Below are 18,432 nucleotides of genomic sequence, written 5' to 3' on the forward strand. Positions count from 1 at the left end.
AAGATATATAGCAGTGTTGTGTAATATGTATTGATAGTAAAGAGATTACTGTGGTAAAGCAAATGAATACATTTGTTATGTTTGTTACATCGTCAGCTATACATTTGTTTACTTTTACGGCAAGAATAAAACAAACATCAGCATGCATCCCATATATGGTGCAATTTTATTACCTACAGTCTTCATGTTGTGTGTTAAATCTCTAGATTTATTCATATATATATTTACTTTTGTTGATTATTCTTCTGATAAATATCAGTGACTTTAATATCTGATTTTATGCAATGCACAGGGGCCGAATTTTGTTGTTTAAGATAGTGTGATTATTGGGCCCGGCGGTGTGGCCTAGCGGTTAAAGTCCTCGCCTTGAAAGCCCCGGGATCCCATATGGGCGCCGGTTTTAATCCCGGCAGCTCCACTTCCCATCCAACTCCCTGCTTGTGGCCTGGGAAAGCAGTCGAGGACGGCCCAAGGCTTTGGGACCCTGCACCCGCGTGGGAGACCCGGAAGAGGTTCCTGGTCCCGGCATCGGATTGGCGCGTACCGGCCCATTGCGGCTCACTTGGGGAGTGAAACATCGGATGGAAGATCTTCCTCTCTGTCTCTCCTCCTCTCTGTATATCCGGCTTTCCAACAATAATAAAATCTTAAAAAAAAAAAGATAGTGTGATTATTGACAATTTATGAACTTCATCCTGTAAAAATTTTATTCTGTATTTATTGAATAGTTGAGATGGATTTATGATAAAATATCTAAAGGCTGGCTACATTTATTTTTTGAGGTTCCTGAAAATCTGTAGTGAGGAGAAGCAGTTTTGATCTTGAAGTTAACATTGGCTTTCCATGGTTTCCACCAGAGATGTATGACATGTGATAGATGTTCAGTCTAATTTGCCTCTCAAGGGAAGTTGCTATCAATATACTGACTGATTTCTTTAGTAGTGGTATTGAAGATTTTGTGATAGTTTTCGGAAAGCTTCCTGAGATCTTTCAAAAACAATGATTACCACAGAAAAGTCTTTGCAAATGACTGTTAAGGTAACCTTCATCCGAAAGTGTTTTCTGTTTCCTTAAAGTTTACCAAAATTTAAAAATATGGAAAAAAATGAAAACATAAAGTCAGAAAAGAAAAAATTGGGTGACAGGAGGTTCTAGGGTTGTTCATTCCTGGAGAGAGAAGTGACTTGGTGTTTGCAAATCTTGGAGGTAGTCAAGAATTGTAGTATCTCAGCACGGCTAAGAAAAGAGGAAGTGGGTTTACATTTCAGAACAAAGAGTGATATAAAAAACTATTTTCAGTCTAGAAAAACCAAAATAGGGAAGTTTTTTTATCTCAAAATAATTGTAGAGTCACAGAAATTTGCAATAAAATGTACAAATTGGTTACCTGATCATTTAAGGGAAATTTTTGAGGAATCTAAAGAAAAATCAGGCTTGGGGAAAAGAGACCAGAGCAAGTGACACAATGTGCTGATAAATTTTGTGGCTGTTTGACAAATTTATGTCCTCATAGGCTTTTCTCATGACGGGTTACAGGCTGTCAACTGGGACACACACACACACACACACACACACACACGGCATATACATATGCACATACACACACAGCATATACATATGCACATACACACACACACACATATATATATATGCACAACAAGCATATATGTATATCTCTTGTAACCAAGATGTGAGGAGAATGTTTATTGAATATTTTGCCAATATTGAGCTATGTGATGTAGGGTTTTCATTCATTCTGTCAATGCACAAAATTATTAAAATGTATTTGTTGTTCCCATTCTATAAAGGTAGTTACCGGAGCATAGAAATATTCAACAGTTTTCCAGTGCTTCAAGCTCAGGGTAGTGCATCTGAGACTGGAGTTGTGTCTAAAGGGATTGTCTTGCCACTGTGTGTCTGCCTGCATACCATGCTGCCTGCCACTCCTCCCACCCTTTGGATCTGTGGTCCTCTCTGAGTGCTCGGAAGAGGACTGGGGTTTAGGAAGAGTTCCCAACATGAGATATTTCATTGTATAGATGAAGAAATAGAAGAGATCTCTGGCTTCTTCGGGCAGAGGCAGAAGCAATTTTTTTTTTTCCTGATGGCATTTCACATGCTCTTGGTGTATTCTTGGAATAATTTCACCAAGTTGAATAGTTTCATAGCTTGTGCCACTCCATTGACTTGAATGCCATCTTTTATTCTACCTGGCAAGGCAGTGAGCTGACATTTATTTTTATTCCACTTAATGTTCTGTGCGGAATGAGCTGGACCACAGCTGTGTCTGAGCCTCAGCAACTGGACTTCTGTATCATTGAGATTTTGTCTTGGGATAATAGTGGTCATGTTCATCTCTATTTTCTCAAAGATATTCATTTTATTTTGGGTGATAACAATTTATTGTCTCATTTTAAGAACCGGAATATGAAGAAATTTTTAAAAAAGAATGTTGCAGCAACTACATACTGCCATTACCTGGCAATAAACATGATTAAGCTTTTAGTAACTTTTTCCTTGCTTTTGTATGTCACAAGTGGTTTATTATCTCTGAGCAATTTTACATGTAAATAAGTAGACTTTGAGCACATTTAAATGTCATTTACTTTTAACATAAAGAGTACAAACTTAAAAACAGTTGGATGTAGGCTACTTCTTGCAATGGGCTTTATCTATTTTACCTTTTATTAATTGACTGATTTCAAAGAGCTTCAGGTACTTTTGTATTTTCAAATCTATTTTTCATTTCTTATGCTGTATTCATTTCTGAAGATTTATGTTTCTGTCTGGTTTTGCCATCTTTCAAGCTAGAGAACTTCCTTTAGCATCATTTTTAAAATGATTCATTTGGGAGGAACATAGAGAATAGAGAGGGAAATGTACCTACCAGTTTACAGTCAGCTGAGACCCTACTGGAGTTGTACCTTGAGCCTGGCATGCAACCCAAGGTTCCTTGTGGGCGGCAAGAACTCCATCACCTGAACCAACACCCCTGCTTCCTTGGGTCTGCAGTAGCAAGCAGTTGGAATCAGAGCTAGTGCCAAAAGGCCAAGTACCCGTCCCTTTCTTTATTATGCTTGCAGTGAAGTTTCAGGGCTACAGGTTCTTACATTCTTCCTTTCACCTCCATTCTTTTTGGAATGATTTTGCTGGATTTGGAATTTTGAGTGGATGTGGTTTTGTTTGTTTCGCTTATGCTTTTGCTGGCAGCAATGTAAAGAGGTTATTGCACTGTTGCCGAACCTTCATACATTTTGATGAGACCATTTCATAAACTTTGATGATAACATTTCACAATATTTGAAATTAATTTCTTTCTGTACTATACCATGCTATTTTTGTGTGGTGACTTCCAGTATTTTCTCTTTACCTGTGGCCTCATTTGTTTATGAACTGTTGAAGTCTTTCTGATTTCATATTTGCTTGTTTGGGGTTCTTAAGCTGCTCAAGTCTGTATGTTTATATCTTTTATCAGATTTGAGAAGTTGTAAACTGTTATTTCTAGGATTTTTTCCCCCCATTCTGACTCTCTTTTCTGTGACTCATATGTTGTTAGATTGAAATTGTTTTACAGGTTCTCAAAAGTCAGGTTGTTTTTCTGTTCTTTCTCTGTTTTTCAGCTTGCGTGGTTCCAATTCACTGCATTTTCTTTTTTCCCCATGTCTTTCCCATACTTTCCTTGCTGTTCATCAGCATGGTTTACATCTATTGTATTTGTGTAGACTCTGGGTTCCTTTTTTTTTTTTCTTTCACTCTGAGAAAAAGTTAGTGTTTTGGTTATTTGGCAGTTTACTTTGGCTCAAAGTGTAGCCTTTCATGCCTGCAGTCTTGGATCAGTCCTTGAAACTTTAGTTCCTAGCTGTGCTCAGTTTATCTTGTACATTTGTGGTTCAGAAGTCAGCCAGAATCTTGCTAGATTTGTACACAAAATTAGAGTTTCTTGCCTGGACTTTTCCCTTCCCTGGTTCTTTAGTCATTCTCTGATTTTCCCAGGCTCCTTCTCTTGGCTTCCGCAGTGAGAAAGAGTGTGTTTTGCTATTGGAGTTTTACCTGCTGTTTTAATTGTATCTGACATCAGGGCAGTGCTGCAAAATAAACATACCAACAGATAAGGAGCTTGTTTCTTGTTCATTAGTTGCCCCAACTTCTGGCTCCCCTCCAAAGTCTATTTGTTTTTTGTTTTTTTTTCTATCTCCAGAGCTGTTGGTGAGTGTTTTATTTATTTTGTTTAGTTGAGGAGTGCTGGTGGCATTAGCATGTTGCATGGTTTTTAAAGATGAAAACGTGTGTTTGGCAAGATTTCATTCTTCTACGTCAGAGGCAGAACTCTCCTGGCAGTTATGTTTTAGTTGATGTCTTTACTAAGGTAGTTGTACATGCACAGACAACTGTCAGAAATTTACTAAACATCTTATCTGATTTTTCCCTGATGATAATGTTTGAAACTCCATATTGTGAAATCACAACCCAGAGAGTGATACAGTGTGCTTATCTCTTTTACATTTCCCATTTTGTTTGTACTTATTTGTGCGCTTATGTGGATTATTCAATTCTAAACAATTTTTGCACATGTGTAGGTTTGTGTAGCTGCATTCACAGACTTACTATACTTTGGAAAGTGCAGAAATTGAGCCAGAAAGGATTTGGGGCAGGGGACATTATGCATTGCTGGGTGAAGCTGCCACCTGTGATATGGCATTCCCCATATCAGGTTCATGTCCCAACTGTTCCACTTTTGATCCAGCTCTTTGCTAATGGCCAATCAGTAGATCAGTATCCTGCTAAAGTTCCTGGTTCCTGCCTTCTGCCTGGCCCAGTCCTGACCATCTGAGAAGTTAACCCATGAATGGAAGATATTTCTGTATTTTTGTCTTTTCCCTCGGTAACTTTGACTTTCAAATAAATAAATGAGTCTTTATAAAAATGGACTCAAAGTCTCCGGCCATGCTCCTCACTGAAAAGGACTAAATGTTTTAAAATATTTAGAAAATGGAATTTACCTTACATTTAGATTTTAAAAATTGTTTGCTTTTCCAAATTGTAGACTTCTTTGAGTGCAAGGGTCACTTCATGTTTTGCATGCACCTCTTAGCACAACACTGCCCAGTTCTCTGTGCAGACGTTTAACTCAAATTTAACATACAAATAAATAGAATTGAAAAGTAAAAACATCTTAGGTGTTTTCTTTGCTTTTTAAACTGAGGCTAGTAGTTTTCAATGCTTAGATCATAACTATATTTTTAAAATATGGGACATGAAAAATTTTTATACTTGTTTGATCTTTTGAATACAATTCTGCTTCCTTTGATTTTTTTTAAAGTAATTAAATGGACAGTTCCTGGTAGAAGTGATTATCAAAGCTGGAAAGTGCATATTTCCTTTTAACTATAGTGTTTGTAGGTGAGAGAATAGTGTATTTGTGGAGACAGAGAGAGAAAGGGAAAAGGGGAGAGAAGGAGAAAGGAAGATGGCTTTTGTGAACTTATTTCTGTTAGAGCCAGAATATTATGAAACACAAAGTCCAGCTTTTCTCCAATGGAGTGTGGCAGTAGTTGATGAAATTGCATCAGTTGGGTCTCAGGTATTTTCCATGTAATATACTGTTTGAAAAAATGATGCTGGCATTGATTCATATATTCAGAAAATAAGCACAAACAAAATACCTGTATTTTCATACAATTAAGAATGCTTACTAGAAAAATAAGAATGATATGCTTTTCTTCTTCCAGTTAGGATTTGTCATTAATTTCCTGCCTGTGGAATATATGTTTCTGAATCCTGGAAATTGACTTTCTGTACTGCATAAATTGAAAAGAGAATACCTGGAGAGGTGTTGCTGGTGCCTGTACCAACGATTTGTGCGGACAACTTTGATATCATGGCAACAATTTAGATTAAAATGCATGCCTTTTGATATTGGAATGGTCAGTCACCCTGTGATTCCCAAATAACCCTGAGAAAATGTGGATGTTCCAGGAAATTAAGGCTCTTAGCTTCTTTGGAAAAGATAGCAAAAGTACTATTTTAGATGAATTCTTTCTTATTCTTTATATCCAACCACTCATCCATCCATCCATTCCTTCTGTTCATCCATGTATCCATTTGTCCATCCAGAATTCATTGAATGCCTACAGTGTGCCAGATATGTAAATAAAATTGTGTATAGCTTAGTAACTATTCAGAGGATTAGTGAAGTTCTATCTATTAGGCATGTTTGTCATGGATCATTTGAACTGTAAGGAGCTTCAACTTTGAACTGGGTTACTTTCTAGTAAATGTGTCACTCCTCACATTTATACACATTCCTGGAAAATCTTCAGATGTTCTAACATCATCAGTGACTCAGAATGTGGTTCTGATGATGCTGTGCTGCCTGGAAGAGAACAGTCTCCTGCCTCACCTTCCCTGCAGACAGAAGCTGCTCTCTGCTGTGCCCTCTCCTTATCATGCCACCTCATCCGGCAGCGAGAAGATTAGAGGAGGCAATGTGCTGGCCTCTGCACATGTACACTTCCTCCAAGGCCTGGCCCTGGTCTCAGGGCATCCCAGTTTGTGTGGGAAGGACACATGTTTGTATTGATTACACTGAGGGGAGTGTGCACCATGAAGAGCTATCAAAATGCACTGGGGAGCTATAATGGTTTGCACCCTGAGACAAAGCCAGGTGTGAATAAGCCTGAATTCTAACTGCTTTGTTGTCATGGTCTCAGTGTGATCCAGGGCTCGACAGTAAGGGTAGCCATTCTACATTGTGCAAATTGGACCTGCCTTTATTTATTTATTTTAAAAAACTAAAACAAAATATCAAACAGGAACCATTTTGTTCATGAATGTGGTGCCATTAACAAGCATACTGGCATGACTGGGGACATTGAGGGCACACATTTGGACGTGGGAGTTGGCTGTTATTCAAGTCCACTCAGCTCTGTTTTCTCTTTTGCCTGCTGTGATTTTTCTTCATATCCCCTCCCCTTTCCTCTCTTCCCTTCTCTACTCCCCTCCTTCCGTTTTTCTGTTCGGTGCTTTCAGAACTATTTGAATACACAGGGCTTGGCAGAGCGTAACTGAAACCAGTGGGTTTCTGGGCCCAGGAAAGTCATGGTGTGTCAATGAAAGAATCTAAAATCCCTATGTGGCTCATGTCAAAGATTTTAGACACAGAGATGATGTGATAATATCTTTTCACATAAATTCATTTGTATATACACATGCATATCCATATGGGATTACTGTAATTTCCTACATATGAGAAGATGGAGGAGTAGAGGATTAATTCTTTTTAAAATATATATTTAAGATTTATTTTTATTTTTATTGGAAAGTTAGACATACAGAGAAGAGAGACAGAGAGAAATATCTTCCATCCACTGGTTCATTCCCCAAGTAGCCACAGTGGTCAGTGCTGAGCCGATCCAAAGCCAGGAGCTTCATCCAGGTGAATAGGAAGACATGAGTGTTCAGGCTCTCTTCTGCTGCTTCTCCTAGGTGCATTATCAGGGGCTGGATTACAAGTGGGTCAGCAGCTTAGCCTGAGTGCTGGCCCTGGGCATTGTTTTAAAAAACTCTTCACAAGAGTGCATAAACCGGGACAGAGAGACCTGGGAGGGAAAAAGTGGGTTCCCCCTTCTTGGGTCACTATTCCCGTGGGAGGGCATGAAAACTAGGACGGGGGCTGGGATGGCTAGACAGAGGCACTCAACAACATCTGTGAGGGCTGGATGGTTGAGTCGATTAGATAGAACTAAGCTTTAATATCCATTGACAAGTACCAGAGCCAAATGGGATGGGGGACAGACTGGTCTTCTGCTACACAAATTGGCAAACCAGGGTAGGGGGCAGGCTTGGTGGGGGTTATTGTGGGTCGCCCCGACTAGGCTGCAGCTCCCACTGGTTGATGTAAGGGCCGAACCAGACTGGACTGCAACACCCATTGGTTCCAGTGCAACTCGGGACTGAAAACAGAACCAACACAGCAATTGCAACCACCAGCTGATCAGGGTGATGGACTGTGCCGGGCCCTGTGCTTGCTAGAACATACAAGAATCTGGTCTGGGAATACCTCAAAGTATCTTTGGAGATCTCCCCACTTGAACTGCTGGACTCAGAATTCTAACCAAGAAAAGACAGAAGACAGAATAGGACAATCATTCATCTCAGCTACATGTTGGCAGCGAAATATGGGACAAATGGAGACTTCATGATGGACCATATCAATCAGTGGACCACCTCATCGAGCGAAACTGGCAGTGACTCATAACTGGAGAACTATTAACTCCACTTGAGCACATATCTCAGAGCATGCCCCACATCCGGGACTTGGGCTGGGCGGGAAACCGGGTGGGGCTTCTCCCTTAATATCCCCTTTTACCTCAGATACATGATGGAAACAATATGGACATAATAGCATTGCCCACCTCCCTATCCCCCTGAACCTTTTTTTTTTTTCTTCTCTTTCTTGATTTTCCTTCAACTATAGTTAACTATGTAAAGATTGTCAACAACAATACAATAAAATGGATTATAAAAAAAAAAAAAAAAAAAAAACTCTTCACAAAACATAAGATTTAGTTGATAGCTCCTGTGATCAAAAGTTGGTAAGTTTGCAGATTGACATTTTTTTTTAAGATTCCAATGCTTTTCTTTTTGTGATTTAAGTTCTGAAAATGTGGTTTGAGCTTAAACAGAAGGATTTGGAGGTATTAGCTCTGGTTTTTTTTTTTTTTTTTTTTTTTTTTTTGTAATGCTTTGGTAAGTGGCTGGAGGGTGAGAGCAGAGGTGAGGAAGTTGCTAATAAAGAGATTCTGTTGAGCAACTTTCTGGATTCCCTTACTGCCGATCCACACAGTTATGGGGCACCAGACAAGGCCAGCTTGGGAACGCTCTAGTTCATTTACTTTTCAGCAACTTTCAATACCATAGCAGCAATAGTGAAAATATGCTTGCTGAAACTGATCAGTTGACCAAATTTCGTTATTCTGTCCTGTGCATGACCCAGCATTGTCATGGGGGTATACCAGGATACAATCATAATTGAACACTTCACTATTTAGAAAAAGTTTGTATCAGATCAGGTTGCCATAAGGAGTATGATGACAAAATTCAAAAGGGAATTTGAACATAATGTCCCAAAGTTGTGAAAGTGAGGGTGTTAAGAAAGAGCTGGGAGAAAGTCAATTTGGAAGGAAACCAATTGGAAGAGTTGATTGTTTCCTTCACATCAGACTGATAGTACCCATTTACCTTAGTTTTTACTTTTGCTGAATCTTGTCTACACCTCACTATACCTTGTGGTGAGAAGAAAGATAACCACAAATCATGCTACTGTGTCAAGAAAACTCCTTCTAGATGCCTTCTTGTGCTCATGCCCATTAAATTCCATTTTTTCCCAGGATAGCTGTAACTAGAGCAACAGCTCCATGACTGTTGTTTATCGTGAACACTCAGGATCATTAGAGAAAGGTTATACTTTTGATCAAGAAGGTTGGGACACAGATTGGGACTCAGAGACATTTAAGTAAGAGAATTGCGAATGTGTTTAGCCTAGTGACTGGGGTGCGTGTGTCCCAAGGCAGAATGTCTGGGTTTGATAACTGATACCAGCTCCTGATTTAAATTTTCTGCTGATGCAGTGTGTGCAAGGCAGCAGGGGTGTTTCCTGTAATTGGGTTTCTGCCGCTCGTGTGAGAGACCTTGAATGAGTTATCAGCTGCTGGCTTTGGCTTTGACTGAAGCCTGGTCCTCACCATGGTAGGCATTTGGCAAGTGAACCAGCAGGTGAATGCTCTAATTCTCTGTTTCTCAAATAGGTAGGTAAGCCTTAAAAAAAAAAGAATTGAGAATGTGGAAGGTTTGGAGATATTCCAGTGTGATTTACTGATTAGAAGAGAGTGAATGTTCTTTCTGCCCAACCTTGTCAGGACAGCCCCATAGAATAGGTGTTATATCACATTTTCTTTGTAAATAGGTTTCTACATGTGCAATATTCCATTTTTCTTTGAAATGAATTGCTTCACTTCTACTTGAAGTAGGAGGTGGTATGGTATTGATACTTGAATGTAAACTTCATTAATTCTGCTTACACAAAAGCTTTGTATGTCTACTGTACTTTAATCACATTGGCTGTTATGTTACTAAATTTAATCAAAAATTTACCTGTGATCTGTTTTGTGTATTTGCTGGTTGTTACGTCTGGCCAGTACTGAATTAACTTGGGTAATGCTTTCATACAATATTAAGTTTATTTGTGTTAGTAGAAAATGGCAAATGTTACTTCTGAAAATGAGTATTTACAGAACTTTTTTTCTTGAGCATTTAGTCTAAGACAACCCTGAAGTTGTAGATACTTTTTCTTTTTAATGCCATTTTGTTAGAGCTCTCACCGTAGCTTGAGACCTCCCACATTCCGCCTGTCCTCCTTCGGAGATTCATTCACAGATCAAATAAGACCAGAATCGAGGCTCAGTCTTTTTATCGTTCTCGACATAGACATTGACTTAAGGTAGAAACATCCTACTTGTGCCTATAAACATGCTAGACTTTTAAAAAAATTATTTGTTTGTTTTTAATTGGAAATTCAGATATTCAGAGAGGAGGAGAGACAGAGAAAAGATTTTCGGGAGTTGATCACTCCACAAGTGACTGAAACAGCTGGAGCTGTGCCAATCTGAAGTCAGGAACCAGGAGCCTTTTCCAGGTCTCCCATGCAGGTGCAGGGTTCCAAGGGTTTGGGCCACCCTCAACTGCTTTCCCAGGCCACAAGCAGGGAGCTGGATGGGAAACGGGGCCACGGGGATTTGAATTGGTGCCCGTATGGGATCCTGACACTCTAGGCTTTTAAGTCGGTCTGGGATATTGTGCTGTTTGACATCCTTCAGTTCTTTAATGAGAAAAAAAGCAAATAAACACAAAGTGGAGAATTCTTTTTTTTTTTTTAAGATTTATTATTATTGGAAAGCCGGATATACAGAGAGGAGGAGAGACAGAGAGGAAGATCTTCCATCCGATGTTTCACTCCCCAAGTGAGCCAAAACGGGCCAGTGCATGTCAATCCGAAGCCAGGAACCAGGAACCTCTTCCGGGTCTCCCACACGGGTGCAGGGTCCCAAAGCTTTGGGCCGTCCTCGACTGCTTTCCCAGGCCACAAGCAGGGAGCTGGATGGGAAGTGGAGCTGCCGGGATTAGAACTGGCGCCCATATGGGATCCTGGTGCGTTCAGGGCGAGGACTTTAGCCGCTAGGCCATGCCGCCGGGCCCTAAAGTGGAGAATTCTAAGAAGGTAGTAGAGATTGGACTTAATATAGAGTACATAGTGTAGATACCAGAAGTGCCACATGATCAGTGATCATAAGCCCTCTCTCTGCAAACAAGGTAAACAGCATCTCACTGTTAAAATGTGACAAGACTATTGGAATGTGTTAGTGTGACGCCTATGTGTTATATAATTTTTAAATCAGTTTGTTTTATTTGCATAATCTACTGATACCTGTTTATTGTCATGTGATAGTCTGAATCTCATTATAATTTGAGGACAGGAAATCTGCATGTTTTAAAGGATTTCTCGTTATAATGTTACTGCTGGGGGACTGAAGGAGAGAAAAAGTCAAGTCTACTTTATGGTTACCAACATGGCTGTTGACAAAGCTCACTCATGAGATCCTACCAGCACTGTACTGGACAATTGTGTAATGTGTAATGGGTGGTGTTAAGAGCAGCTGTAGATAATAACTTCTGACTCTTGTTTGTTTTTAGATTTGTAGCCAAACCATGTGCCATTGCCCTCAACATTCAGGCCAATGGACCACAAATCGCCCAGCCGAATGCCATTTTGGAAAAGGTCTTTACTGCAATTACGAAGGTATGTCCATCTTGCCCTTGGGTGTGCATTGTCTGCAGCACTGTTCTTAGAGCAGTGTCATCTCACGCTTTCTTTCTTGGATTTTGAAAATCGAGTTGTGCTCAGTCTAAGGCTGGTAAGCATGTTCTCTGCCAGCATGGTAATTAAGCCCAAGCCATAAATGCGGAATAGAGATGGGCATGTTTTCAACTTGTGAGTTCTTTCTCAAGTTGATTTTATTTGCTTGTCTGTAAAGAACAGATTTGATTAGGCAATAATTTGATTAGGCACATTCTGTGCCTCTTATTCTCATATGACCTGGAGCAATGCTGAAAATGGTTATCTGGGACTTTGTGTGGGTAACTGGGCAGAGTCTTAGAATATAATTCCTGTATGTGTGTTTCTTTCCTTGTCCATATACTGTGGTAAATTGAACAGTGTGGACAACAATGAAAAGACAACAGCGGGAGAAGAAAGATGTTGCCATGTGAGCGATGTTGCATTATGTCCAGGTGCAGTCTAAGTGAAGAATAGGTTCACTGAAGAAGGAAGAGGGGGTATGCTCACTGCAGTAGTTCAGAGTCTTGACCAGGACTGGAAAGAAAAGAACCTGCTCCCCTCTGCCCTGGCTTTCACAGGATCCTTAAGGACAAAGACAGGAGAAGGATATAAGTCAGGAGCCCTTATTCCAAGACTGTTTTAGAGCAAAACACACAGTTCATGTGTGATGCTCTTACTTTCACATATTTATTGCCAACCTTACCTTCCTTTTGCCTGCACAAGAAAGAAAGAAGAGATATGACTCAGATTGTGAAAAGTGCCATGTGGCGTATATGAAATGGCTCATTTTCCTGTTTTGTTTCCCTGGGAGAATTACTCAGACTTCTCAGGTGTGGTTTGACAGTGTTAAGCAAACTGAAGTTCCTCTTTTGCTATTTGTCTTGCTCGCTCTCCCCACTAGTTGTCTCTTGTATTACAACGATGTATTTAAATATCTAAATACTTATTTTTTGGTCTTTTGACAAGATTCTCTAGGGTTCCTCCCATCCTTTAAAAAAATATTTTCCCTGAAAAAGTATAAGAAAGCACCGAATGTTTCTTACGTATCTGCTAGAAAGATGAGTGGAATGAATTGAGTTTTATTTTATTTTTACATTTTATTATTATCATTTTATGATACAGTTCCATAAGCTCCTGGCATTTCCCTTATCCCTTTCCCAATTCCCTCCCCCCCCACCTAGTTCCTCTATATCATTACTAAAACATAGTTCTTCATACACAGTCATATGTCCATCATTGCAGGCATGGACAATGGCAGAGAGTCCAGCATCCTACTGTCAGGATATAGTGAACAGTTTCATTGTAAGTCCATCTTTGTCTGGAAGTAGAAATGCATACTACATTGTATCCTCACATCTGGATGTTAGTCTCTATTTCACAGCTACTGTACATCCCCTTAAATGAAAAATCGTAATACAAAATCAACAATAGAAAGAAAAATAGAAATTTACAATGCCATGAAGTTAAATGACATTACTAGATATGACAGTCTCCATTACACAGCTACTATACATCCCCTTAAATGAAAAGCCACAAAACAAAATCAACATCAGGGAGAAAAAAGAAATTAACAACACCATGAAGTTAAATAACATGCTACTAAATGACTAACGTGTAGCTGAAGAAATGAAACTCAAGAAACTTCTTGAAGAAAATGATGCCACTGTATGATCTAGGAGTCATTGAATGATCTAATCAGTAGGAAGTGTTTTGAAGAGATGAAACTAACAGAAAACAATAAAACCCATGCAATATAGTTTCCGCTGATTTTTGTTGGTGAAGTGTGTCTCTTCTAGACAATAAATAGATGGGTTTTGTTTTTTAATCCAGTCTACTAATCTGTGAAGTTTGATTGAGCTTAAGCCATTTACATTCAGAATTTAATATGTATGGATGGTACTTTGGTCCTGTCATTTTAGGAATGGGTTGTTCATTGGTTTAGTCTTCTGTTGTCATTTTAGTGGGATGTTCTTCTCATTTGCCTTTGGTTTTGGTAGGTGCTATTCCTCTTCTCTGCCAAGAGAACATCTTGAACTATCATTTGTAGGGCAGGTTTGGAAGACGCAAATTCTTTTAAGTTTTCTTGACTGTGGAAGAATTTTATTTCATTTTCAAAGACAAAAGAAAGCTTTGCTGGATATGTTATCCTACCCCGACAATTTTTTTTATTTTAGAATCTGGAATATATCACTCCATTCTCTTCTTGCCTGTAGAGTTTCCTGTGAGAGATCTCCTGTGAGTTTAATTGGCATTCCTTTATATGTCAATTGATTTTTTTCACGTGCACATTTAAGGATCTTTTCCTTATGTTCAATTGAAGAGAACTTGATGATCATGTGTCTTGGTGAAGATTGCTTTTGATGAAGCCTGTTGGGAGTTCTGTGCCTCTCCTGGATCTTGTTTCCCAATTCTTTCTCTAGATTAGGGAAAATTTCCTTTATTATTTCATTAAATACATTTGCAAACTCAGCTTCTCTTTCTGCACCTTCTGGGACTCCCATAACTCTTATATTTGACCTCTTAAGAGTGTCTTTCAATTCTTGAATACTTTTTTTGGCCTGATCCAGCTCTGCTTCCAGCTTTTTGTTTGCTTCTCCCTGATGACAGGAAATATCTGCCAATTCTGAGATTCTTTCTTCTGCTTGCTTCATTCTATTTTGGAGACTCTTCATTGTACTCTTAATTTGCCCTACTGTGTTCTTCATTTCTAACATATCAGCCTTGATTCGCTTTATTGCTTCCTTAAATTCTTTGAACTCCTGTATGTGTTTCTCATTTTTTATCAGAATCTTTAAAATGAGTCTTATGAATTCTGTGTGCCCCATTTTCTCGATGACTTCCTCAGTTAACTCTGAGGTTGGCATAAGTTTTGCTCCTTTGCAGGGGAGTTTTCAGTAATATTCATTGTGCCATTGTCTCTTCTTTTGCTATTGCTCATTGCACTGGTTAGCAGAATCTTCTCCTTGGGGCAGGTTTCTAGGCTGTGTCACCCACAGGTCTACAATGCAGTTTTACTTATTGCAGTTGGTACACAACTCTTTGCTTGCAGCCACTTGTGCCACAACCTCCAGCGAGTTCCAGCTCTGAGTTCTTATGTTAGATTTCCACTGTAGTCTCCACAGGCCTAGCTCCTGGCTCACCACCCTCTACCTCCTGTGATACTGTGCTGAGGCTGCACCGTTGTCTCTGCAACCTTTATCCTACTTCCGGTTGGAGCATTTCCCAGGATTAGTGAGACACCATGTGTCCTATATAGTTAGGTTGTTGGTGGTGCTGATCTTGTCGGAACCTGTTGGACGTTAGGTCTGGGTGCCACACGGACCTATTTTGACCAGTACGATACCACAGTCGGTATTATTTTCCTGCAGGACCAGTGCAATCCACTGAGCTCAGTGAGTTCTCGCCAGCTCAGCACATGCGCAGTTCACTGTTGTCCCTTGCAGTCCTAAAGCTATTGCCACAGTGTACAAAATGGCACCTGACATACTCCTACTAGAGTTCTTGATCTGTTGGCAGTCAGGTCTGAGGGCTACCTAGACCTGCCCCGGGCGGTACTGTAGAATATCATGTTGCTGCAGTTCACTGAGTCAGAAATAAGTTCACCCCCAGCTCAGCGCATGCTCAATCCTTTCCCTTGCCTTTGCCTCCTTATGCAAAATGGTGCCCAATTCGGCTCTAGGGGGCTGACTGGGCTGTGAAATCCACCCTGTTCTCGCACTGCCTGTCTGGGATCTGCTGCTCTGTCTCTGCTCCTGGTCAAATCAAATGGACCAGCAGGATGGACAGTTCTTTGTCTGGGTTTACCTCCCAAGCTCCCAGTGAAAGTCCCTTCCCACCTGGTTGCTGGTGGAGTTCCGGCTGCTGGTGGAGTTCAGATGGCCATTAGCTGAATGCCGCTGGATTATCAGTCACTGAAACACCACACCGTTGTGCCCACTGCTTTCCTGTGTCTGTCAGTCTCCAGGTACCCCTCTGCTGTTATTCTGTCCTTTCCTGTTTCCTGGAATATGTCCTCTGTACTTCATCCTGATTAAATGATTTTCTGTCCGTTTAAACGTGTCCTTACCCTATTCCACCATCTTGATTCTCCTGAATTGAGTTTTAGGAGATGCTCATCTTGTAGTTTCATTGATTTTAGATGAGCAAACTTCAGACCTTTGGGAACACATATCCTGTGGTACAAAATGTAAGAACCTATTAAGAAAAATTTACATTATTGGTTAGTTGTATTACTGTACTACAGCAAAAAGTTCTCTTAGAAGTATAATTGTAAGGGCTCATTGTTAGATTCATGTTTAATGTGATTACAACATATTTGTATTATCTTTGTGAATACATTCCACACACTGTATTCTAAATGAATAACAAAGAGAGTTTCCTACCCAATTTTATGCCTCCCTCTAGAAGTCCTTCAGTGAACTTTTTAATTCCCTTGCCTTATGTTTATAGTGTTTTTGGGAGAAGTTCCTCCATAAAGGTAATGAAAAGGTTTGCAGTCAGGTGGACTGCTCTGAAGATTCTTTGCTTCTGAGCTGATTTTAATGATCATGTTCTTTTGGTTTCCAAGGTGATTCCTTTGCAAGTTTTCACATGATTGAAACAGAAGCCTCATGTTTTAAATATAAAAACAGCAAAAGTTGAAACCGTTTTTCCTTGTGTTCTTTGAAGTTCTCTGGTCTTATTTGTGAGATGAAAATGTAACAGTGCAATTGACCAGAATGGGAAGAGTCAGGGTGGTGCGCTGGATCAAAGGGGCAAGGATGTGTTTGAGTGATCATCCAGTAGGCTGGCTTTGGCCATGGTTCTGAGGGACCTTGTTAGAAGGGCTTAGTTATCTTCCTTCCCTCAAAAAAGAAAAGCATAAAATCATAGTGTATGGTACCCATATGCAGAGTGAAGCTGTGTTACCTCTTGTTCCAAAAGCATGAGAAAAATGCCATCCAAGGGGCAAAAATACGATGCCCTTTTCCTCCCTTTTCCTCTCTCTTCTACCCTGTCAAAGTGCTTTTCTTCTGCTGTGAAATGTTATACCCCCTTGAACATGGGTTATACTCATGGGCAAGTGGGAATATCATGTGGATGCCTGGAGTCTCTTACTGTGTTCAAATGAAAATTCAGCCCACCGTCTACTGAATCCCCCACATTTTTTTTTAACCCCAGCCAATGTCTGATACACTACCTTGAATCACTTGATACAAAAGTCGGGGTAGACCTCTTCCCTCTCTGCAACTCCACTGTTCCAGTCCATGGTGGCCAGGTGTTCTCCAAGGGCCCTGTAGCCTATGTATCAGGATCAAGGGCGAGCAAGAGCTCACTCTGATGAGCCACTGCCCATTGGATGACTGCCTCTGGGCACCTTAGGGAGTACACACCCAATCTTACCACTCTGCTTGCTTGAGCTGAGTCCCATGCTGTGGGTTGAAGGCAGCAGCAATCCCCAGATAGGTGAAAGACAGGATGGCAGGTAGATGTTGGGTTTTAATAATGGGCAACTGAGAACCGATCTGGAAGAAGTAACAGGCCTGGATGTAGGTTAAGCTGCAACCTCTCGCATGTGCAGCATGGCCCTGTTGGACTTCACTTACAAACAGAGTGCATGGTAAAATTAAGAAAAAATATCAGGATGGTAGCCACAAAGCTTTAATGTGCAAATGTGGGTCCTCCTTTATGTGAGGCTCTCTGTGACTGCACTGCCTGTAGCAAATAATAAGAAATGTAAATCTGTAGAGTGTCAGAAAAACACAAAAAAGGAAAGTTTGAAAGAACACAAGAAGATAGAAAACTGCAGAGAGCACAGGCAACAGGGCAAAATGGAGTAAGTGAAACAAACAAGAAAAAAGGTGTAAATTTAGATATGCAGATAACCAGTGTTGTGATGTAGTGGATAAAATCACCACCTATGAAGGTGGCATCCAATACTGATGCTGGTTCATGTCCTGGCTGCTCCACTTCTGGTCCACCTGCCTGCTAATGACCTGGAAAAAACAGTGAAGGATTGCCCAGGTGTCTTCTTGAGCCCCTGTTAGTCATATTGGAGATCCGTATAAAGTTCTTACCTTCAGTGTAGTCCAGCCTTGGCCAATGCAGCTAAGTGGGAATAAACCAATGGATGGAGGACTTACTTCTCTTTCTCTATAATGCTGACTTTCAAAATAAATAAATCTTTGACTCTAATGCTGACTTTGAAATAAATAAATCTTTAAAAGAAATAAAGCTTAAATACTCAGGACAAGCAGATCCAGCAAGTCTGTAATTTAAGTCCCTTAGGGAAGATGAAATAGAGCAATGAATTAAAACAAATACTGAGTTATTATTCAAGAAATTTCCCCTGAATAGTTTAACTTTGATGTTAATAGAAATGCATTAAAAATGATCCAGAAATTTCAACACTAAGATTTATGCTATTAGAATTATTAAGCAGAATAAATTGAAAGAAGATATTTTTGGAGTAGCTAAAAAGAAAATCAAATGACTTTATGCCACGTGACCTCAGGCTTTGCTGTAGCAGAAGTTTTAGTATTTCTGAGGAAAATGTGGAC

At 40.0% G+C, this 18,432-nt stretch overlaps 1 protein-coding gene across 1 annotated transcript in view; it reads left to right on the forward strand.

Annotated features, from left to right (window-relative positions):
• The window catches only part of CERS6 (ceramide synthase 6), a 296,631-nt gene that overhangs the window by 68,093 nt on the left and 210,106 nt on the right, over nt 1–18,432 (forward strand). The window contains exon 2 of the mRNA XM_004577090.2: nt 11,749–11,854. Within this exon, the coding sequence (XP_004577147.1) occupies nt 11,749–11,854 (106 nt within the window). The remainder of the gene's footprint in view (nt 1–11,748; nt 11,855–18,432) is intronic.

The sequence above is a fragment of the Ochotona princeps genome, chromosome 5 (assembly GCF_030435755.1).
Source record: "Ochotona princeps isolate mOchPri1 chromosome 5, mOchPri1.hap1, whole genome shotgun sequence".
NCBI lineage: Eukaryota > Metazoa > Chordata > Mammalia > Lagomorpha > Ochotonidae > Ochotona > Ochotona princeps.